We start from the raw sequence: 13971 nt of genomic DNA on the forward strand, positions 1-13971 counted from the left end.
GGATTAATGTTATGTCTAGGCATAGCACTGAACAGTATTTGCAATTAACAGGGAAAAAAAAAAAACTTGGTATCGCTGTGTGTGGAAATGTACCAACTTATAAAATATAATGTTACTGAAACTGTGCAGTAAATGGCATAAAAAAACAAAAAAAAATTGCTGATTGATGGTCACTACATAAAACAAGAATTTTTTTATTATAAAAAGCGATCGAAGTGTCATCAAAACAAAAATGGTACAGATAAAAACTACAGATTAGCCCTCATACATCCCTGATTAAGGAAAAATAAAAGTGTTCTATTTTTAAGCATACTCAGACCCCTTTCACACTGCTGTTGTGCCCCTTTGGAAAACGGCAGTTGGGCTTTTTTTTTGTTTGTTTTTTTAAATGCCTTTAACGCCTGTTATCCGGACGAGGCACTACAGGTAACAACAGGGCCCAACAGATCCCATTTACTATTATGGGGTCCATTGGGCACTTCTTTTTTAACAGGAGTAGCGGGAGAAAAAGACGCGGCGTGATATATTTTTTTTTATCCCTATTCTCCCCTGCTTCCCTGACTGGCATTGTACTGCCATGTTCAGATGGCAGTGTGAAAGAAACCTAATTTATGTACAAAAAAAAAAAATTATTCATTGTAGGTCATTGTATGGACCTACAAATAAAGATATGTAATTTTTACCAAAAAGCACACTGCACAACAAAAGTGCAGATTTTTGGTCATAATACACTCAGACTTGTCACAGCACTGGCAAGACCAAGTATTAGAGTGGCTTCCAACACATCTGCTCATATGCTACTTTCCGGAGAAGCCCTCTAAAGGGTTACTCCGCTCCCCAGCATCTGGAACAATGAGTTCCTGAACGCTGTGTGCGTGCTTCCGTGTTCACGCCCGCCTCCTCATGACATCACACCCCATTATGTTACATCACGTCCTGCCCCCTCAATGCAAGTCTATGGGAGGTGGCGTGACCCTTTAAAGACCCATTCCAAGCTAATATGTACAGTCATGACCAGAGGGTCCTTTGCATGTGCCCCCATCCTTTTAAGTGGCAACTCCTGTAGCAGATAATGATGCAAGCTATCTAAACCTTTACTCAAAGTCCACTACATATGAGTGCAGAATTGCAACACTAAATAGTTCATATTATGCCTGTAGTTCATTAGTTCATGGGCAGGTTCATAAGAGGCTACCCTCTAAATATCTCAGTGTGTTTATTGCTAGGGCGGGTACTTTTACAGATAAAATGAATAAGTTACCAATGGCATCCACCATGCAGGCTTCTCTTGTGTATGCCTCAACTGGGATAGTGTTTTGAAAACAATGGAGAGACAGCACACCTTGACCGCTTTTCCAAATATCAATAATATGCTGTACTTTGGAACAAGGCTGAAAAACAAAAAAAGAAATATATATTTGAATAAAAACATGACTTAAACAGTTGTTCAATGTCTGATTAGAGAGTCCCCTTAAAGTGTTACTGTCAATAAAAACAACTTTTGAAATTTTTATCAGACATGTCAAAAGTTGTTTATCACACCTGGTCATACTGATGAGACCTGCTGCAATTGTGAGTTATCATCCAGGGAATTGGGCAGCATTGCGCTCAGCTCACCAGCTGGCTGAGAGATCAGTCCATTTTTCTGCATTAACTTTTACACACTGGACTTCATCCCTTCAAGCCTAGCCAATCACCACACAGCACTTACCACAATGGTATTAAAGCATTACAGTCATTAGTAAGAACATTTAAAAACAAAGTGTCAGTGTAGTAGTTTGCCCTTAGACCTGTATGCCTAATAAAAAATATAAAAAAAATCATATGTAAAATACCTTTTAATCTATGTTTTACTATGCTCACTCTTCTGGCAGTCCCCCTGAAGGGTCCTCCTGAAGGCTCGGGTCATTTCTTCAGGAGCATGATGAACTTGCTCCTTCCGTCCTCCCTTTTCATTGTTATGGGGCCTGCATATACATTTTTACATTTGCAAAGCTTTAAGCCTAAGTGCATGTTTTTATAACTAATGCAGCCAAGTGGGACCTAATGTGTTACAAGTACACAAGAAAAAACTTCATTTTATGCAAATTTTGTTTAATATTTTTACATTTGCAAAGCTTTGTGCCCAAAGTGGGTGCTAAAGCAGTCATGTGGAACCTATATGGTGCAGATGCACAAGAAATAACTTTATAAAAGGACCAAAGAGAAATAATTTTGCAAATAAAATACTGACACCTTGTATTGCTTGTCAGTGTGCAGGGAAATGCTCCTCTTCTGAAAGGAGCAGAGCAGAGAGATAACCACACCCACTCAAAAAATAGGTCCAAAATATCAAAGTCTTTTTGGTCCTAAAAGAAGATATCAGAGTTAATTTGCAAAACTGCAATCAAATTTTTCTTATAAAAAAGGACATTCGGAAAATGCTTCGTTTTTAAGGAAGTATTAAATTGATAAAAGGTGTTTCTAGCAACAGTAACTCTTAATATTATTGGTAACAGTACACTGAATAGGTTGACTGTGCAGAGGAATGCTTTACACAGTGCAGTTATGGTAGAGGGTGTTGGAAAAGGGCAGATCTTGTTACCCTTAGGGTGGATATTAACCCTTGATATTCGTGACGCAGGGCGAGGTATGACTGCTGGTTCCTGGGCCAGGCGAGAGGCAAATAATCACTCCCATGCAAGATTACAGAACGGCAGAGAGATGTTTAAGTCTTTACATCTCAGTTTAGGCCCAAGGAGATGACCAGTGGACTTTAGGGAGACTTGTGGGTTCGCTGGGACTTGGACTCAATTATGCAATCCCACACTGACTTTAGACTTGACAATGCTGACTAGACTTCTCCCCTGTATTTAGGCTTACCAGGCTTTGACTTTCACCTGTAGTGGGTTCCACGGTTAGTGGCTGCGTGGTTAGGCCTTGGTCTCCCTCAGGAACACCAGACACTCTCAGGTCTTCACTTGACTGTAGCTCAGCTAATACTGGAACTACAAAGTTCGTAGATAGCCAGCACGGCACTGCTTCCCTATTTGAGTGTAGAACAATGATGAAATGGCAGACTTGGACTAGGAATGCTGGAGGTGGTGCTCTGATTGACAATAGTACATAAAAACGTTTCAAAGAAGCAGGAATATAATCGGCAACTCACCGCACCGCTCCATGGCCGGAGGAAGCATGATCACCGTGCGAAACGGAGTTTGGTCGCCATCCTGTGTCCCCCCCACTACCCTCTTCCCTTGTAACATATTTGTGAGTATGAAATAAAAGAAGATTTATTCAGCTGGTTGCGGTGAGTTGCCGATTATTTTCCTGCTTCTTTGAAACATTTCATAATACTGGAACTAGCTAGCTCCTCCCTGCTATATAAGGGAGCAATTTGGAGGGGTCCCATAGGTCACCAACAAGTCATCTGGTCACTGGCACTTTCCTTGATTAAACAGGCTTAGCAACAATATTTTAAAGGCACAAAATGCCTCAAAAGATTAAAACACCACATAAAATCATAAGAAAATACTGCATATTTAACACTTGACAGTCCATAAGAGGTATGTGGACCCAGGGGACACTGACAGAGAATCAGCCACACAGGACGGATAAGTGTACAGGAGGACAACTCCTGTACTGGGCCACCACAAACTCCCCCTCTTAAAAGAAGCAGTCCTCGGCGTATAGTCCTGGAGGTCGGATGAGATGAAGTGACCATTGTAGGCCACGCCATAACAGTAGTAGAGACCGTTCCTGGAGCATTGCGCCAATGTCCTTCATAGGGCTGGTGAACTGGGGAAAAGAGTTCATGTGGCATTTTGATCAATGTCCATACATACTCGGATAAACGGGATATTTAAACTGAGGTGAAATCAACAATCAGATTTTTTGACTTTGCAACTGCCTTTGTAAGAATTGGTGTTGATCAGGCTTGATCTGGAACTGGATGCATAATTGGAAGTATAGGGACGGCTGGTACTGTGGGAGCCTGTGCATAGGCTGGCATTGCAGTGATCACCTCCAGAGCTCTTGGAGCTGGCACATAAGCTGAGGCCAATGGAGATAAGCCAGGAGCTGAAGATTGACAGATGTAGTTGGGTTGAGTAAGTGAGAACATAGGAAAATCCATAGAGGGACGTATCCCTTCGCCAAGAACATATTCACGGACTAGTCGTCTGGCACATGTAGGCAGTGGTGGTGGTGCCACCGAAAGATCTTTTAGACAGATTTTGATGCGGTTTCGGTAGACGACCTGTAGCTCATACATAGACTTCTGGACTTCATAGACATCGGACTCCGGGTAGGGAATAGCAGTCACTGTGTAAGGCTCGGTCTCCCAGATGGAATCCAACTTGTCCTCTCTAGGGACATTTCTTAGCCAGACTTTGTCGCCCACTTGTAGTGGCTTGGCTGTGGCATGGTGGTTGTAATCATCCTGCTGCCTTTGCCGGGCCTAGACGATCTTCTTACTGACGATCTCTTTGGCTTCTAGAATCCACCTTTGATGATCAGAAACCCACTCGTGAAATGCTTAAGGAGAATTGTTGATCAGGGCTTGCAACCCGAACGTCCGATCTTTAGGTAGTTGTCCATGTCGTCCCATCATCAAGTAGAAAGGGGTATACACAGTAGAACAGTGCATGGTATTGTTATAAATCTCCAGCAACTCACGTATTGGCCGGGGGCCATTCTTGTCGAGACACAGAGGCTGCTTGTAGCATATGGATAAAGACTTGATTTAGCCACTTACAGAGCCCATTTCCTTGAGGGCGATAGGCGGTGGTTCGGAGTTTATTGCAATCGTGGAATTGAAGGAGTTCTTTAAAAAGTTGAGCCTCAAAGGCCGTTCCACGATCAGTTAAGACATACTCAAGCCATCCAAGGGTTTGCACTCATTTAGAGTAGAAGATCTGAGCCGCCGTCTTGGCTGTGAGAGCTTTGACAGGGACAACAATAACAAACTTGGAGAAGTGGTCCATCATGGTGAGAGCATAGGTGTACCCGGACCGGGTAGAAGGCAACTTCACATGGTCTAGCGCGACCAGCATATTGGGTCTGTCACTCTGGATGAAGTGGAGGGGTGCTCTTGCTTCCTTGCTCACATTCTTTGTGAAGTTACAGAAAGAACATTTACTGCACCATTCCTCGGCGGACAGTGGCCTCGGTCTTGTGAACGCCAAAGTGTCTCGACTGGTCATAATATGCATTGAGGACCATTGTCGCGTCTCTTCGGGAAACTAGGATCTGATTAAGTCGATCACCAAAGACCGTATCCAAAGAATTTCAGTACAACAGTCCTTTGTGCACAAACAGGCTTTTCCTGTGTCGCCACAGACTCTTCAGCTCAGCCACAGTGGGCCCTGCGTAGACTGGTTGGTACCTTTTTTGCCAAAAGGTTGTCCAACAGATCCCCCATGACTTGACTTTCAGGGGGTCATTCGAGACAGCACATCGGCATTGACATATGATTTACTGCTTCTGTACTTTATGGTGAAACTATAATTAGATAATCTTGAAGCCCATCGCTGTTCAAGGGCACCCAGTTTTGCAGTGTTCAGATGGGCCAAAAGGATTGTTATCTGAGTAGACAGTAATTGGCGTGGCAGCCAAGTAATCTTAAAATTTTTCTGTTACGGCCCATACCAGGGCGAGAAGTTCCAACTTGAAAGAACTGTAATTGGTATCGTTCTTCTCTGCCCCTCGCAGATTTCGACTGGCGTAGGCAATCACCGTCTCTTGACCATCTTGGACTTGGGACAGGACAGCTCCTAGGCCTTCCAAACTAGCATCAGTATATAGCCTGAACCGCTGACTGTAAGCTGGATATGCCAAGATGGGTGGCTGCGTTAGCAAATGCTTGAGAGCCTGAAACGCTATCTCTTGCTCTTCAGCCCAATCAATAGGTAGTCTTCCCTTATAATTCTCCTTCACCGTCCGCCCCAGAAGAGCTGGAAGGGGTTCTGCAATTTGGGCGAAGTGTGGGATGAAACGGCGGTAGTAGCCGCCAAATCTCAGGAAGCTCCTGACATCTTTCACCGTGCATGGTGTAGGCTAGTTCTTAACAGCATCCACCTTTTCAGGATTCAGCTGGACTCCCTCTGCGCTGACAACAGGGTGCAGGTAATGGACTTGTGGTTTTAGCAAATGACACCTGGATGGCTTGATCTTCAGCCCATGTTTGATCAGGACTTGAAAGACATCTGACAGATGACTGAGGTGTTCCTGGTAACACTTGGAATATACAATGACATCTTCCAGGTACAACAAGACACTCTGGAAATTCAGATGTCCCAGGCACCTTTCCATCAGACTGGAACGTAGCTGGGGCACTGCAGAGCCCATGGGTGTCTTCTTCCGATCCTTCTAGGCCATGGGCACTTGCCAGTACCCGCTGGTTAAGTCCAGGGTAGAGAAGCAGCAGACCCGAGGGCAGTAAGCAACTCCTCAATTTGTGTTAAAGGGGTATTCCAGGCCAAAACTTTTTTTTATATATCAACTGGCTCCGGAAAGTTAAACAGATTTGTAAATTACTTCTATTAAAAAATCTTAATCCTTCCAATAGTTATTAGCTTCTGAAGTTTTCTGTCTAACACAGTAAGATGTCTAGGGGCGGAGTACCCCTTTAAGGAATGTAACAAGGGGTACAGTGAGCCTTAACACCCCACAGGTGTTTGGCGACTTTTCGTTAAAGTCGGATGTGTAAATAAAAAAACATAATTCTCACTAAAATGCTGTTTTTTCCCCAGATTTATAGCACACAGGTGTTTGACAAATTTCCGCTAAAGTTGGACGTGAAAATTTAAAATTAGATCTTTTTCACTAAAATGCTGGTGTTTCACTTAATTTTTCATTTTCACAAGGGGTAATAGGAGAAAAAGCCTCATGTATGAAATACCCCATGTGTGGATGTAAAGTGCTCTGCTGGCGCACTACAATTAGAGATGAGCGAACTTACAGTAAATTCGATTCGTCACAAACTTCTCGGCTCGGCAGTTGATGACTTTTCCTGCGTAAATTAGTTCAGCCTTCAGGTGCTCCGGTGGGCTGGAAAAGGTGGATACATTCCTAGGAAAGTCTCCTAGGACTGTATCCACCTTTTCCAGCCCACCGGAGCACCTGAAAGCTGAACTAATTTATGCAGGAAAAGTCATCAACTGCCGAGCCGAGAAGTTTGTGACGAATCGAATTTACTGTAAGTTCGCTCATCTCTAACTACAATGCTCAGAAGAGAAGGAGCGATATTGGGTTTTTGGAGAGAGAATTTGGTTGGAATAGAAGCCCCCGTGGTGCCAGAACAGCGGACCCCCCACACGTGACATCATTTTGGAAAATACACCCCTCACAGAATGTAATAAGGGGTGCAGTGAGTATTTACATCCCATTGGCGTTTGACAGGTCTTTGGAACAGTGGGCTGAGCAAATGAAAAATTTTTTTATTTTCATGGACCAATGTTTCAAAAATGTCAGACACCTGTGGGGCGTAAATGCTCACTGCACCCCTTATTGCATTACGTGAGGGGAGTAGTTTCCAAAATGGAATCACATGTGGAGGGGGTCCATTGTTCTGACACTATGGGGGCTTTGGAAACACACATGGCCTTCAATTCTGTACAAATTTTCTCTCTAAAAGCCCAATGGCGCTCTCTCTCTTCTGAGCATTGTAGTTCACCCGCAGAGAACTTTACATCCACATATGGGGTTACAAATTTTGGGGGGCTATTTCTTTTCCTATTTTCCCATGTGAAAATGAAAAATTTAGGATAACACCAGCATTTTAGTAAAAATTAAATAAAAAAGTTATTTTCCCATTCAAATTTAACAAAAATTCGTCAAACACCTGTGGGGTGTTAAGGCTCACTATACCCCTTGTTACATTGCGTGAGGGGTGTAGTTTCCAAAATGGGGTCACACGTGTGAAAATCACCAATTTAGTCCTCAATTGTACATAGTGCACTCTCACTCCTAAGCCTTGTTGTGCGTCCGCAGAGCATTTTACGTCCACATATGGGGGATTTCTGTACTCAAGAGAAATTTTCTTACCAATTTTGGGGGTCTTTTTTCCTTTTACCTCTTGTGAAAATAAAAAGTTGGGGGCTACACCAGCCTGTTAGTGTAATTTTTTTTCTTCTTTTTTTTACACTAACAGGCTGGTGTAGCCCCCAACTTTTCTTTTTCATAAGGGGTAAAAGGAGAAAAAGCCCCCCAAAATTTGTAACGCAATTGCTCTCGAGTACAGAAATACCCCATATGTGGCCCTAAATTGTATCCTTGAAATACGACAGAGAGAGCGCCATGCCCATTTGAGGAATATATTAGGGATTACATAGGGGTATTCTACAACAGTGCTTCCCAAACAGGGTGCCTCCAGCTGTTGCTAAAGTCCCAGCATGCATGGACAGTCAGTGGCTGTCCGGAAATGCTGGGAGTTGTTGCTTTACAACAGCTGGAGGCTCAGTTTTGGAAACACTGCCATACGAAAAATCAGCCGCAGCTCAAATTTGAAGCAGGAAACTCACTGTAAACCCGCCCGTGTGAATGTACCCTTAACATTCACATATGGGGGGGGCAAACCTCCAGGTGTTGCAAAACTACAACTCCCAGCATGCACTGACAGCAATGCTGGGAGTTGTAGTTTTGCAACAGCTGGAGGCACACTGGTTGGAAAACCTTCAGTTTGGAACACACACAGTTAGGTAATAGAACCTAACTGAAGGTTTTCCAACCAGTGTGCCTCCAGCTGTTGCAAAACTACAACTCCCAGCATATACTGATCGCCAAAGGGCATGCTGGGAGATGTAGTTATACAACAGCTGGAGGTGCGCAACTACAACTCCCAGTATGGCGAGACAGCCGTTTGCTGTTCGTGCATGCTGGGAATTGTAGTTTTGCAAGATCTGAAGGGCCACGGTTTAGAAACCACCGCACAGTGATCTCCAAACTGTGGCCCTCCAAATGTTGCAAAACTAAAAATCCCAGCATGCCCACACAGCAGTTTGCTGTCTGGGTATGCTGAGATTTGTAGTTTTGCAACATCTGGAGGGCTACAGTTGAGAGACCACTGTATAGTGGTCTTCAAACTGTAGCCCTCCAGATGTTGCTAGCCAACTCATCGGCTCCCGTAGGATCGCTGTACGCCGCATGCCGCACCGGGGGGGGGGGAAGAGAGGATCGCCGCCACCACTGGTAAAGGACCTCCACCGCCGCAGGTCACAGGACCGTTCCCCCATTTTGCCCTGATTACAGTCGGTGGGCAGAACGGGGGAACTGAACTTTAACCCCACCGCCCCCGATCTGCTATTGGTAGGTTGCTTCTGACCCGCCAATAGCAGGGATAGGAGGTGTGGCACCCCTGCCACCTAACTCCTGTCCCTTCAGGGGGACCAGGGGTGTCTTGGACACCCCCAATCCCCCTTATTTTCCGGGTCAACGGGTCACTGGAGACCCGTATTACCCGGAATCGACGCAGATCGCCGGTCTGAATTGACCGGCGATTTGCAGCGATCGCCGACATGGGGGAGGGGGTCCCCTGGGCGATATGCTGGGATGGCTGCTGTTAGATAACAGCAGCCGTCCCGGCCCGATCACACTGTCTGGTGACGTGGCGATCCCGGAACACCGCGCCGTAAATGTATGGTGCTGTGCGCTAAGATGCGCTCAACAGCGCCGTACATTTACAGTGCATGTCCTTAAGGGGTTAAATCCAAGCACTGCATTTTCCAATGGCCGGGCTTGTTACAGTAAGGTCTCTGAGTCCCCCAATATCTATTGAGTGGAGGATTATGGTAACTGGGGTAGTGGGGAGCAGGGGGAGGTTTCCTAGGCAAGGATGGGTCAGGTGGAGCAGGACGGGCGGGAAGCTCCTTAACAGCTTTAGTCAGTTGCTCAATGTCCTGCCTAACACTTTGTAATTCTGAGGATGTGGAGTAGGTTGCACTGTTGCGGGGACAGGGGATGGTGATGGTATAGGCCTGGCCGTCGCCCCTAGTGGTTCCTGAGCAGATGCATTTGGGGGGGTACAAACTTCTTCAAACTCAGTCCAGGACTCAATTACTTGTATAGCCCATCTTGAAAGCAGGAAATGACATGTTGGGATTTTGGACTGCTAACATTCTCAATTGGGCCTTGCCCCACTTATTATGGGCACGATCAATAAATCTGTTCATTCACACTTTGTTGCGTTATACAATCTAACTACTGGACAGTCTCTAGGGCATTCTGTAGGGCTACAGCATACGCTCTTAAGGTCTCACCTGGCTTTTGTCGCCTTTCATACAGTCGGAGACGTACCTCTGAGGGAGAATGGGACTATCTGGTACAGTCCTTAAAAAATCTGTTCCACAGTCCCCTTCTCAGATGCTGGCCAGGAGCGGACCCTGGAGATGTCCTTTAAGCAGTTGCACCTTTTGGTTAGGAGGGAAAAAAAGAGTAAAAGATCCTCCTCTTTGAAATACCTCAATTGTAGGAATGAAGGACAGGATTCCTATAAATACCGATGCAGTGGAATCAGTGATGCTCGCAGGAATCAGGACACTAGCTGCTGGATCAGGTGGCGGGCTTGCCGCTGGAGTTGGAGGGGCGCTGACGTTTGGTTGATCTGTGGTGCTGAGTTCAGACATCTTGGAGATTTTTGAGTGCGTTGTTGCTTTAAGGCAAATGAGGTGCTTTTACTTTTAAGAGAGCTGGCGAGGTGCTGCAGCAGCTTCGGTTTGGATGCTTCTATTTTGTAGGTACTCGATAACAGGAGACTTGAAGGGGTACTCCACCCCTAGCATCTTATCCCCAATCCAAAGGCTAGTGGATAAGATGTCAGATCGCGGGGGTCCTGCCGCTGGGGACCCCCAGGATCTCAGCTGCAGCATCCTGCTATCATTATTGCAGAGAGCACACTCGCTCTGTGCATAATGACTGGCAATACAGGGGCCGGAACATAGTTACGTCACGGCTCCGCCCCCCCGTGACGTCACGGCCCGCCCCCTCAATTTAAGTCTATGGGAGGGGGCGTAGCGGCCATAAAGACCCCTCCCATAGACTTGCATTAAGGGGGCGGGCCATGACGTCACGATGCTCCGGCCCCTGTATCGCCGGTCATTTCGCACAGAGCGAGTGTGCTCTGTGCAGTAATGATAGCAGGGTGCTGCAGCGGAGATCCCGGTGGTCCCCAGCAGCGGAACCCCCGGTGATCTGACATCTTATCCCCTATCCTTTGGATGCAGCAGCTGGAGCTTCCAAGATTGCTGCACCAAGGGAACTTCCAGTTTGGGTCTTGTCAGGGAAGTTTTCCCTTGTGTGACACAGGGTTGTCCTTTTGGTTCCACCTCGCTGGGCTGAAGAGGGGGTCACCACTGTGGACTGTTGTGGGCAAGAGCTGCGGGCGCTCGCGCACGGGAATACCTGGACCAGATTAATGCCTGCAGGTATGGGGATTTTACACAGGGCTACACAACTTCAATACTTTTCACAATGGCAGACAAAAAAATGTTTCTTCACCTCCCCCTCTATTTCACAAGCGCCTCTCAACATATGAGTTTTACTGACAAAGTCCCGTACACTTTTGGGCACAATTTCTTTTCGCATGGACGTGCAAATTTTCGGCAATACAGACAGTTCAGACTGGGGGACAGTTCAGGACCGCTGGTTCCTGGGCAAGGCACGGAGCAAATAATCACGATGCAAGCTTACAGAACGGCAGCTTTACTGAGGCAGACAGATGTTAAAGTCTTTACAGCTCAGTTTAGGCCCAAGGAGATGACCAGTGGACTTTAGGGAGACTTGTGGGCTTGCTGGGACTTGTAGTGGACTTGGACTCAATTATGCAATGCCACGCTGACTTTAGAGTTGACAGACTTGACTATGCTGACTAGACTTCTCCCCTGTATTTAGGCTTACCAGGCTTTGACTTTCACCTGTAGGGGGTTCCACGGATAGTGGCTGCATGGCTAGGCCTTGGTCTCCCTCAGGAACACCAGACACTCTCAGGTCTTCACTTGACTGTAGCTCAGCTAAGACTGGAACTAGCTAGCAGCAATTTGGTGGGGTCCCATAGGTCCCCAACAAGTCACCTGGTCACTGGCACCTTCCTTGGTTACACAGGCTTAGCAAAAATATTTAACTCAATAACGACCACGGACGAGTATAGACGCCCAGGTTGGCAGCCGTTCCCGCACCTGGACGTCTATACTCGTCCATTATTCTCGTGGGTGCTGCCCAGTGCACCCACGAGATCGCGGCAGGGACCCTGCTGCACTGCCAGGACCAAAGTAAACTTCGGTCCCGGCAGTTTTAACCCTTACAGCCGCGGTCGGAAGTGACCGCGGGCTGTAAGTGTTATGACAGAGGGAGGGAGCTCCCTCTGTCTCCTCTGCAGCACCCCGCATCGCGGGGTGCTGTGTGTGGCCGCGGCTGTCCGGGACCGGCCGCACTGCCGGGAGTGAAGTTCACTTCACTCCCGACAGTTTAACCCTTACAACCCTTACAGCCTTAAGTGACCGCGCGCTGTAAGGAGTTCTGACAGAGGGAGGGAGCTCCCTCTGTCTCTCCTGCAGCACCCCGGAGCATCGCGGGGTGCTGCTGCATACCTGGGCAGCCGGGGGTCCTACAAAGACCCCCCAGGTCTGCCCTGGGTATTGCCTGTAGGACGTGCCAGAGGCACGTCCTAATATGCTGCCTGCTAGTGAAAACTGGCAGGCAGCATATAACTGCAATGCTTTGGAATACTAAGTATTCCAAAGCATTAAAAAGTGTAAAAATAAATAAAATAAAATAAAAGTGTAAAAACAAATAAAACATGTAATAAAAGTGTAAAATATATATATATTTTAAAAATACATTTATTAAATGAATCTAATAAAAAAAAATGCATAATGTGTAGGATCACATTGGCGGACATCCGCAGCATGTAATATGCTGCGGATGTCCACCATGTGATCCTACACATTATGCAGCAGTCACGGTAATGAGTTCCCTGCTGCGGCTGGGTAGCTTTGTGTGTCCACTCATAGCGGCGGATTTCCCGCCAGCAGTCATGAGCGGACACACTGAGCTACCCAGCCGCAGCAGTGATGGATATATTCGCCATGAGCGGGTGCCTATTTCCACAACATGGCGGATATATCCATCAGGAGCCTTAACTGTCACAGACAGACGCGTTATACTGCCAGCCGACCAAGGACCAGAGAGGTCCCTGGTCCAGCCAATAACTTGTAGGGGTGTGGTATATAAATGGGGTCACTTGTGGGGGTGGTGGTACTGTTCTGCCCTGAAAGCCAAATGGCGCTCCTCTCCTTCTGAGTCCTACCACGCGGCCAAGGAACCATATATGGCCAAAGCGGGGGTATTTCCGAACATGGGACAAGCAGCTAAATAAAATATAGGGTGCATTTCTTTCAATATCAGAAGTGATGTACAAAAAATATGCCCCCAAATGATGCATTTGTGAAAATTGCAAATTTCGAATTTTTAACACTGACTTTGTAATAATTCCTGCCAAAGAACTATGGTGTTAAAATACTCACTGTACCCCCTAGCGAATACCTTGAGGGGTCTAGTTTTTAAAATGGGGTCATTTGGGGGGGGGGGGGGTGTTCCTATGTTCTACTACCTTTTAATTTCTGCAAACCTTGCATAGCACACAAAAAAAGATGTACTTTTCAAATTTTCTAAATTTCAAGTTAAATTGTTAGGCCTCTAACTAATTTAAAATGTTAATGAAAAACAAAAAAATGACGTCAAAATAAAGTAGACATCTGAAAGTATAAGTTTTATAAACTATTTGGTCAGTATGTACAAATATATGCAACCTATTAGTGTTAAAATAGCAAAAAATTTCATGATTTTACACATTGTAAAAAAAAACTACAAATGATATCTGCTTACTTTTACTATGTACATGAAGGACAACTTGTGACAAAAAAACAATGTCCGAATTATCATGATTGGCAAAACATTACCAGAGTTATTCTCTAATAAAGACAGACATCCCCGATTTGA

At 45.8% G+C, this 13971-nt stretch overlaps 1 protein-coding gene across 11 annotated transcripts in view; it reads right to left on the reverse strand.

Annotated features, from left to right (window-relative positions):
* ANKLE1 (ankyrin repeat and LEM domain containing 1) overlaps nt 1–13971 on the reverse strand; it is a 113859-nt gene that overhangs the window by 21703 nt on the left and 78185 nt on the right. For 8 of the 11 annotated variants that reach the window (XR_008892144.1, XM_056570311.1, XM_056570320.1 and 5 more), the window contains one exon: nt 1262–1391. The exons of 1 other annotated variant lie outside the window; for it this stretch is intronic. Coding sequence is in view for 6 of the 10 variants with exons in the window: in XM_056570311.1 (XP_056426286.1) it covers nt 1262–1391 (130 nt within the window). In the remaining 4 variants the exon portion in view is untranslated. Of the gene's footprint in view, nt 1–1261; nt 1392–13971 lie in introns of those variants that run through there. 2 more of the 11 variants (XR_008892147.1, XR_008892145.1) reach the window with 1 other exon arrangement.

The sequence above is a fragment of the Hyla sarda genome, chromosome 1, assembly GCF_029499605.1.
Source record: "Hyla sarda isolate aHylSar1 chromosome 1, aHylSar1.hap1, whole genome shotgun sequence".
NCBI classification, from domain to species: domain Eukaryota; kingdom Metazoa; phylum Chordata; class Amphibia; order Anura; family Hylidae; genus Hyla; species Hyla sarda.